General features: G+C 38.8%; 1 protein-coding gene across 1 annotated transcript; it reads right to left on the bottom strand.

The window, feature by feature from the left end:
• Positions 1-3058: 3058 nt before the first annotated feature.
• On the bottom strand, positions 3059-4323 carry LOC122008367 (noroxomaritidine/norcraugsodine reductase-like). Its single transcript, XM_042564086.1, has 5 exons — positions 4204-4323; positions 3912-4119; positions 3592-3808; positions 3390-3496; positions 3059-3308 (listed from the first exon to the last, which is right to left on the bottom strand). Exons 1-5 carry the CDS (start codon positions 4296-4298, stop codon positions 3132-3134), a joined length of 804 nt encoding a protein of 267 aa, XP_042420020.1. The 5' UTR covers positions 4299-4323; the 3' UTR covers positions 3059-3131.
• Positions 4324-9897: the final 5574 nt, after the last annotated feature.

Below are 9897 nucleotides of genomic sequence, written 5' to 3'. Positions count from 1 at the left end.
TTGTTTGAAATTTTTTTCTAAAGTCAAAATTTAGCGAAGTTACTTTTCAAAGTCAATAAATTTTCCTTTAGCTAAAGTACTTTTCAAACTTAATCTTTTTAAGCAATTTAAAAAAAAAGATCTCCTCTAAATCCTTTCCAATCTTTCTAAACATTTTTGAAAAGTTAAAAACAAGCCAAGTCCATTGATTACTGTTACTCCCTTATTTATTTTTGATATATGACAAAGGGGGAGAGTATAGAAAATTCAAAACAAAATAAAAAAATTAAAAAAATTTAAAAGGGGAGCGTTTTTTAAAGGGGGAGTTTTTTTTTAAGCTTATATTTAAGGGGAGCTTTGGATATGCTTTTTTATGCTTATGCTAAATATATTTACACTTGTGCTATCACTGTCTTTTCCTTATTGTTCTTTTTTACTTAACTTTGAATTTTGGTTGCCATAATCAAAAAGGGGGAGATTGTTGGTGTGGGAAGCATCCGACAATCGAACCCAAGTTTTGATAATGGCAAAGGGAATCAAAGTTAAGATTGTTTGTTATCTAACAATTTGAATGAGCTTGCAGGAAAGTCCTAATTGTATTTAGGCAAAAGCCCTAGCTGTGGTTAGGCAAGTGGTAAAAACCCTAGGGGGTGGTAACTCTAGGTCATAGGGGGTGATAACCCTATGCAGAAAGTCTTGGTGTCCTAGTGTCGCGAACCAGGTGGAAGACTGGATGGGTCGGAGAGCGAGCATCCAGTAGAAAGTTCGGAAGCATCAAGCGCCGAGCAAAAGTCCAGTCGATCTGGAGGATCGCACTGACAACAAGTAAATCTCCTAAGTGGAGTAGGTGAGGACGCTTTCCCCATAGAGGGAACAGTAGGCGTCGGGTCGACCTAGGATTTCCGGTGGGAAATTCTAAGTTAGACCCAGACAGCCCGTTGACTATCGAGATTTTGATTTAGTATACCTATTTTGTGCTAACTTTGTTTTGCAGGGTATGTGTTTGGGACTAACACATTTTGCAGGAACAAAGAAGCAACTTTGGCCTCGGATGAAAAGTATCTGAGGCGCCTCCATGGAGCTTGGAGGCGCCTCGGGTGCAAGCCAGATGGAGTCCGCGAAGAGGAGCTGAAGGCGCCTTGGTTGGATCTGGAGGCGCCTAGGAGCTGGGATTGAATGCGCCTTGGACTGTCATAAAGGCGCCTTGAGCAGGATAAGCACAGAAGAAGTCTGCGCTGATCTACGCGACTGAATCGGCTCGTTGGAGGCGCCTTGGATGGCACTGGAGGCGCCTCCAGCATGCTATAAAAGCAGGTCTCGAGCAGCTTCTTGAATAATCATCTTTCAAGCGACCCTTCTGCTACGAGCTGCTAACGCAAAGTTCTAACAAAGCTATGACTTGACGCTGACGACCCGGAACTTTACTTTCTCCAATTCTGTTGTCGGTATAACTTTAATATTTCAGTTTGTAATCCATATTTGTAATCTATTTGCGCGAAATAGTGAATTGCCCACAGTAATCGCTCAACGAGCGAAGGCCTTGGAGTAGAAGTCGCCCAAGGCTCCAAACCAAGTAAAAATACTTGGGTTTGTGTGTGTTGTTCTTTTTCGCTGCTTTAACTCGAGTTTTACGAATCGAACGAAATAGCCACGAGCGCTTTTCCCCCCCCCCCCCCCCCCACCCTCTAGCACATCTCAATCCAACACTAGGCTCCCTACGTGTAGGTTTCCTAAACCTCTCCAACTTAGTCCTTTGGGTTAAGTTTCCCAAACTCCTCTAGACTCAGCAACTTGATCTTACAAACCTCTTCAACTCGGTCTCCCTAACCTCTTCAACCTTGTTGGGCTCGAACCACTACCTTACGTGGTCGATTAAAAATATGGGAGGCGGCATAACCGCTTCATTCATAGGATCGTTTCTCCAAAAAGACGTCGAGAACATCAACACATACCTCAGAAAACCTGGTAAATGGATGCACATATCTCGGAGAAACAAATACATTCGCCACTCTTTAAAAGGTCGTTCGCTCCCGTAAGTGTAGGTACACGCACATAACTATCTAAACTCTTCGACTACTTCATAGCTTTTATCTTTCCCTAACCCTTGTGTTGACTTGAGTGTCGGAGTGGTTACGCAGAGTCTAATATTGACGTCCATTCTAACCTCTAGTTAAGTGTTGCAGTATCATAGGTGTTTTCTTCATCACCGAAGCATCCAAGATCTCCCCCTCAGTAGTTGCCTCCCATTGACTCGCCAAACCGCATCTCAAACATGAACACACGAAATAATTAATTTTTTCTCTACCTATTTAAAAATTTACTACTCTCAATTTACGTTATTGAATTCAAATATGAGAGCATAGATACATTAAGGAGGCTTTTAGGAGTATATTGATTTTGATTTGACGTGGTTCAAAGTTCTCTACAAAACTTGCTAAAGGATCTACACCATTCAAAAATTTAAAAGTTTGATATTTTTTGAATCATAGGGTCATAGATCTTAAAATAAGTTAGTGATTAATTTTATCAAACCTTTGTAAGTTTAAAAAATCACTGCTCTTAATTTATATTATTGAATTTAGGTTTGAGGGTATGGGTATATTAAGAAGGATTTTAGAAGTACATTGATTTTCATTTGAAATGATTCGGAGTTCTCAAGGTCCATCAGTGAATTGCGAACGAAACTAACTAACGTACCTACACCATTCAAAAGTTTAATTTTTTTTTTAACCAAGAGAATCTAAGAATTCATTGATGGAGTTGGTTAGTAAGTATCATAGTCCTAAATCTTATAATAAGCTTATGACAAATTTTATCAAGCCTTTACAAGTTTGAAAATTTAATATACGGACGAGACGAAATTATCTTATATACTTAGAGAACTTTAAATTAATTTAAATCAGAATAAATATACTCATATAAGTCTCTATATAATGTAAATACGTCCCAGATATACAACAACAACAACAACAACAACAACAAAAATTTTAAGCTAAATTATTGCCATAGAGGTCATGATAAGGATTTGAATATATTTCTCCATATACGAACTTAAATGAAGAGTTCAAACGCCATCTTATTCAAGATGTTCACAAATAAGAACATAATCCCAAACACCAGGCCACCCTATTCAAAGATACCTCCATAGCTACTTAGTGATTTCCGTTGACAATTCTGCCTCCGTCGACGACGATAACCTGACCATTCACGTAGCAAGAAGGAGGGAGGCAAAGGAAGGCCACGACGCCGGCCACATCCTCCGGCTCCCCCAAACGCCCAAGAGGCACGCGATGATTCTCCCTCGCCACAAATTCCTCGTCTTGCACCAACTGCCACAATAAACAAATTCATATTCATCAGCCAAAATCAAATCTTTCTTTTCTAGATCACCAGAAGCAGTGTTCACTTACAGGGTCAATGAGCGGTGTTCTGATGTACCCTGGAGCTACACTGTTTGTTCTGATGTTATCTTTGGCCCATTCACAAGCAAGATTTCTAGTGAGTTGATTCATTGCTCCTAATCAGATGAAAGAGAAAAACATAAAACTATCTGAGCAATTTGTTCATCTTGCTAATGATTCAAGCAAATTCAATCTCTGCAAGAAGTAGTACCTTTGGTTGATGCATACACAGACAAATCATCCAGTGCAATGAAGCCACAAATGGAGGTGATGAACACAATACTGCCTCCTCCACAAGCCCTAAGGAGAGGGTAAGCGAGTTGGCTCAAGTGGAATGCCGATTCCAGGTTTGTGCTGATCACGAGCTTGAAATCCTCCAGGGTTTGCTCCACCGTCGGTTTGAGGACCCCCGTCCCTGCATTGTTAACCTGCAAAACGAAGAAGATTAATTATCGATCGGTTTCCGTGAGCATTCAGATTTGGCTTAGGGGGGTTTAGAAGGGGAGGAAAATAAAAAGGGGGAATTAATACCAAAATGTTGAGCTTCCCGTCGAATTGGGACTTCACCGTCGCCATGAGCTTCTCTCTCTCGCTTGGGGAGGAAACGTCGCAGACAGATCCGGTGACTTTGAGCTTGGAACCGCGCCATTCCTGCAGGCACTTCTCCAGATCTGCTTGGCTGCGGGCGCAAGTGTGCACCGCCGACCCAAGTCTGGCGAGCTCCTCGACGATCGCATACCTAAGTTAAGCTTGATGGATGAGTAGAAATATATATATATATAGATGGAAAGAGATGGAGTATTCGATCGAGGAATGTAACTACCCGATTCCCTTAGAGCCTCCGGTGACCAGAGCAGTCGTCCCGACGAGAGACCATCTGTTTGTGTCAATAGGAGCGTGTTCTTGGACGCTGCTCATGCTTCTATTTTCGGAATGGAACTTCCTGTTGAGTGTTTTGATTTTTTGATATTGTCTTAAAGAGGAAAAGATAAGGCACGAGGTAATAATTACTATACCCACTATACGGCAAAGGTGATTCGTTCGCCCCCAACGTTCCCGTCAATCCGTCTCTAGGTCAACACGGAGGAGGTAAATCACGGGTGATTACTAGCCATTAGTGCAAATGGCCAAGACATGGGGAGGTTATGCTCGGTCACGCCGAGTTTCGACCCCAAAACCTCATGTAACAACACCCCATATTTTAATCATCGCACCGTCCCGAAGGGACGCTATACCCACTATGATATAGGCGGGGCGAGTTTTTTTCCATAATTAATCGAGGGTAGGTAATTAATTGATGGTCCGATTCCTACTTTAAAAACTTTAGACTTTTGTCTACAGGTAGGTAGAGATTTAAATTATAAAGTATATGCTATTTTGATATTTATGAAAGATATATTTTTTATTTTATCCCTTTGATAAATTTGATTTTTTTTCACTATCATTTCTTACTCTCTTTTCTACATAATTTTTTTTTATGCATGTAACTAATTTAATTTTTCCTCACTGTTCTTCTTTTTCCTCTCTTTTTTTTCCATAAGTACATGCATAATATAGGCTTGATATATAAATTATATCAGGTCCACAACGTTTAAAGTTTAGTTGATTTTTTGATAACATTAGAATATATTTGGAGAAGTCGAAATAATCAATACATGACATATTTGAATTCTTTGCAACCTCATAAATCAACAGAGACTGATCCATTATTTATTTAAGCAACCTAAGAGATTCATGTTTTTGAGAGAATCTTCAGACTTGATCCCGGGTAAACATGAACCTGATTCCCGGACGTATGACGAAGCACTCCAAGATAAAGATGCAGTATCTTGGCAAAAGGCGATGAATTCTGAAATAGAATCTATGTATTTTAATAAGGTCTAGGAGCTTGTAGAACCACCAAATGGTATAAAAGCCGTTGGATGCAAGCGAATCTACAAAAGGAAAAGAGGGACAGACGGGAAGGTAGAAAACTTCAAAGCAAGGCTTGTTGCGAAAGGGTACACTCAGAAAGAGAGAATCAATTATGATGAGACATTTTCACCGGTAGTTATGCTTAAGTCTATCCGGATACTCTTATCCATTGCTGCTCATATGGATTATGAGGTTTGACAAATAGATGTCAAGACAGCTTTCCTTAACGGAAGTCTTGAAGAAAACATCCATATGAAGCAACCAGAGGGGTTCATTGAAAAAGGCAAAGAGCATCTAGTATGTAAGCTCAATCGGTCTATTTATGGACTGAAGTAAGCTTCAAGATCTTGGAACATCCGGTTTAATGAAGTAATCCGGTCATATGGATTTATTCAGTGTCCGAATGAGTCTTGTGTATACAAGAAGTGTAACGGAAACGTGGTGGTATTTCTTATATTATACGTAGATGACATTTTGTTAATTGACAACAATGTCAAAGTATTATCAAACGTAAGGGTATGATTGTCTAAACAATTCGATATGAAGGACTTAAGAGAATGTGCACACATTCTTGGGATCAAAGTGTAGAATCGAAAAGAATTTAGATATATCCACAATGACATGATATTGTCCACTTTGGGCCTCATGACTTTGCTTTTGGGCTCTCCCCAAAAGGCCTCATGCCAATGGAAATATCTTTTTCTCTTATAAACCCATGATCTTTCCCATGTGTTTTCAATGTGGGACTATGTTTGCAACCTTGCAACCCTAACAATCCCCCCTCAAACAAAGGACCACAGGCTTCCCATGTTCGATCCTCGACCCACCAAGTCTTCCTGTCCCTCGGTCCACCCGACCTACTAGGACTTCCTTGCCTAGCCGCAACTAGGACTTTCTGCCTGGTGTATGGTCCTCTTGATCCGAAGATAAGAGCCCCCACTTTCTTTGTTCGAGGTCAATAGTGTACCCACATGGCTCAATCAGACTATAGCTCTTGTGCACAGTAGGCGGTTAAACCTTCTGACAGTCTGGGCTCTGATACCAATTGTAGGATCGAAAAGAATTTAGATATCTCCACAATGACATGATATTGTCCACTTTAGGCCTAGGCCCTCATGGCTCTGCTCTTGGGCTCTCCCCAAAAGGTCTCATGTCAATGGAAATATCTTTTTCTCTTATAAACCCATGATCTTTCCCATGTGTTTTCAATGTGGGATTACGTTTGCAACCTTACAACCCCAACACAAGGTCATAAGAGATCGCAAGAAAAGGATGTTGTGCCTATCTTAAACTTCATATATAGATACAATCCTTGCTCATTTTAGCATGCAAAACTCCAAGAAAGATTTATTACCTTTTAGGCATGGAGTAGCTTTATCTAAAGAGATGTCTCCGAAGACATCAAAGAAGATAGAGGACATGAAGGCAGTTGCTTATGCTTCAGCTGTGGGAATCCTAATGTATGCAATGTTGTGTACAAGACCGGATATCTATTTTGCCGTGGGCATGGTTAGCAGATATCAAAGTAACCCTAGACAAGGACATTGGACTGCTATAAAGCATATATTGAAGTACCTGAGAAGGACTAGAGATTATATGCTAGTTTACAAAGCAGATGATTTTCTCCCTGTGGGTTACACGGATTCAGACTTCCAATTAGATAGGGACAATAGTAAGTCTACATCAGGCTATGTGTTTACTTTAGGAGGTGGAGCCATTGCAAGGAGGAATGTTAAGCAGAAATGCGTTTCAAACTCAACCATGGAAGCTGAGTATGTGGCAACGTCTGAGGCAGCCAAAGAAGCTGTATGGCTTAGGAACCTCCTAATGAGCTTACATGTGAATCATCACAATTTATTGTGATAATAGCGGTGCAATTGCAAACTCGAAAGAACCACGAGCCCATAAGGTGAGTAAACATATAGAGCGCAAGTACCACCTGATACGAGACATCGTCAAGCGAGGAGAAGTTGTTGTCGCCAAGATTGCATCAGCAGATAACCTGGCAGATCCTTTCACTAAGGCCCTTCCGGCGAAAACTTTTGATCGGCATGTGGAGGGGATGAGAATCAGATGTATGACAGCGGATATGGCAGTTTAGTCTTTTAATATAAGTGGGAGATTGTTAGAGTATATACTAAAAGCTTAGCTTTTTGTAAACATTTATTTTAAAAATAAAGAATCACATTAGTAAAAAATGTCTACATTTATATGCTAAGTGTAATTGTTCAATTAATTTATATTATAGATAATATGGTGTGTAGTGTCACACACAGAAGATCATGTTATCAGTTCCTTATAAATTATAAACAATAGCTCACGACCGAGATGGAAAGGAACAAACCATCAGAACAGTCATAGTGTAATTAGGTATTAGTTTATCTTGACTATATAATTACACTAATACACTTAGAGTGTATTGAGTAGGACCATTAAGGCAGTTTCTTTTTATACTGACTAAATAAAAGAACAAGACCTTGGTTATTATGGAAGTGTATGCTCTTAATCTTAATATAATGACAAACACATATATTTAATATTTATTTTTTTAATTTATCAATGGGTGATATTTAGTTTGATAAATCAAAAGGCCCGATAAGTTTGGAAATGATATTACTTATAGTGTGTGTTGTTTATTATAGAAGGAAATTGTGTCCTAGTAATCTAGGTTGATAATGCCCCCAAGAGGAGCTCATAAGGATTGTCATGTTAAACCCTGCAAGTAGATTTAGTCCGACATGACAATAAAGTTGAGTGGTACTACTCTCGGAGCTAGATGTTAATTAAATGAGTTGTCAGTAACTTATTAAATTAATGGACATTCGATATCTTAAATATAGGGAGATTAACACACTTATGATAATAAGGAGCCCATAATGTAATTTGGGATTTGTGTTGTAGTGCAATAATAACTCTCTAGTGGAATGAGTTATTATTGATGAACTTGAGTTGTATGTTCGGGGCGAACACGGGATACTCGAGCTCGTCGGGAGGCCAAAACCAATTTCTCCTCTAGGTCCCTGTCATAGTCTCATTAATGCCTCATATCCACCCATGAAAAGTCCATCTTGGTGTCCAAGAGGGGGTCGGCCCGAGGCTTGGTGACTAAGCCAAGGGTCGGCCTCTACTTTCTCAAAGGGGTCGGCCACAAGCAATGTGAAGGGGGTCGGCCACATAATTCAAAGTATGAGGGGTGTTTTGAATTTTTAAAATCTTCTCTTTGTAGATATCTACAAGTTTTGAAAAAGAGATTTTAAAATTATAAAACTTTCCTTATTTGAATTAGGCCACATGATTTAAAAGAAAATTTAAAAGTTTTAAAACTTTCCTTTTTTTTAACCATCCTCATGGTTTTAAAAAAAGGGGATAAATTTGAACTTTTCCTTTTTTTTGTAACCATGTTAAAAAAGGAAATTTTAAATGAGAAGTTTTAAATCTTAAAACTTGTTTTAAAATTTTCCTTTTTAAAAAACATCCACATTAGGAAATTAAAAGAGAGCTTGTAAAATTTTATAAGAGCTTTCCTTCTTTGCTTATAAAATTTTTACAAGGTTTTTTTTCTTCTTTTAAGGGCCGGCCACCCTTGCTTGGTGTCCAAGCAAGGGGTCGGCCATTAAATCAATTAAGAGGAGAAAAAGAAATTAAAAAGGAGGAAAGGAAAACAAGAGGAAGATTTTAATTTTTTGTAAAAATCTTTCCTTATTTGCCTTGGGCAAGTATTATAAAAGAAGGGGAGGAGAGACCTCATGAGGTATCAATTCTTATTCTCTTGATTGTGCTCTCTCTTGTGGCCGACCCTTTCCCTTTCCCTTTCCTCTTGATCTCTTTTGTTCCTTGGTGGTGGTTGTGGCCAAATCTTAGAGAAGGAGGAAGAGCTTTTGGGTGGTGTTCATCTTGGAGGATCGTCACCCACACGACGTCCAAGAGGAGGCGAGGAATATGGCAAAAGATCAAGAGATCGTTGCATACAAAGAAAAGTATAAATAGTAATTATTTTCCGCATTATGCTAGTTTTTCTTTGTATGAATTCCAAACACAAGAGGCATATGATTCTAGTTTTTCGGATTTGTAATTCGAAGTTGTGTTTCTTTTATTTTATTTTGATCTTGTGATTTGATTGTTCTTTTTGGTTAAACCTAGAGTTATATAAGAAAATTAAATATTAGATTTATTTAAAAGGATTTGTCTAGGCGGTGGTGGATGATCCCATACCCAAGAAGGACTAGTACCTCGCCATGCAGTCCTGGAAGCCAATTTTAGAAATTAATATTTAATTGAATTTATAACTTAGGTGGATTTGGATCAATAATGTTAAGCATCATTTACGATCCGAGTCTAAACCATTAAGAACAGATAAGTTAAATTTGGAATCAATAATGTTAAGTTTCGTTTGCGATTCCTAATTTAATTTCTAAATAACACAATAGATTGTTAGGAAAAGTTCGACACTTGTATAAAATTTTTGTACAGTGGAACCGATACGATCTTCCTAGGACCAACCAACAATTGACATCAGAGCTAGGGTTTGCCTCTATGTGTTTGGTTTTCAGTTTAATTATGCACATGTCATACATAATTTAGGCAGGATAATAGTAGAATGTGC

The sequence above is a fragment of the Zingiber officinale genome, chromosome 8A (genome assembly GCF_018446385.1).
Source record: "Zingiber officinale cultivar Zhangliang chromosome 8A, Zo_v1.1, whole genome shotgun sequence".
Taxonomy (NCBI): domain Eukaryota; kingdom Viridiplantae; phylum Streptophyta; class Magnoliopsida; order Zingiberales; family Zingiberaceae; genus Zingiber; species Zingiber officinale.
The sequence above is the reverse complement of the archived record's forward strand: the minus strand, read 5'-3'. Positions and strand labels throughout refer to the sequence as shown.

Coding starts and splice junctions, on each gene's coding strand:
- LOC122008367 (XM_042564086.1), bottom strand. CDS start 4,298: ATGAGCAGCGTCCAAGAACACGCTCCTATTGACACAAACAGATGGTCT. Junction 3,809..3,911: donor ACGGGAAGCTCAACATTTTG/GTATTAATTCCC, acceptor TTCGTTTTGCAG/GTTAACAATGCAGGGACGGG. Junction 3,497..3,591: donor TGTGTATGCATCAACCAAAG/GTACTACTTCTT, acceptor TCATCTGATTAG/GAGCAATGAATCAACTCACT.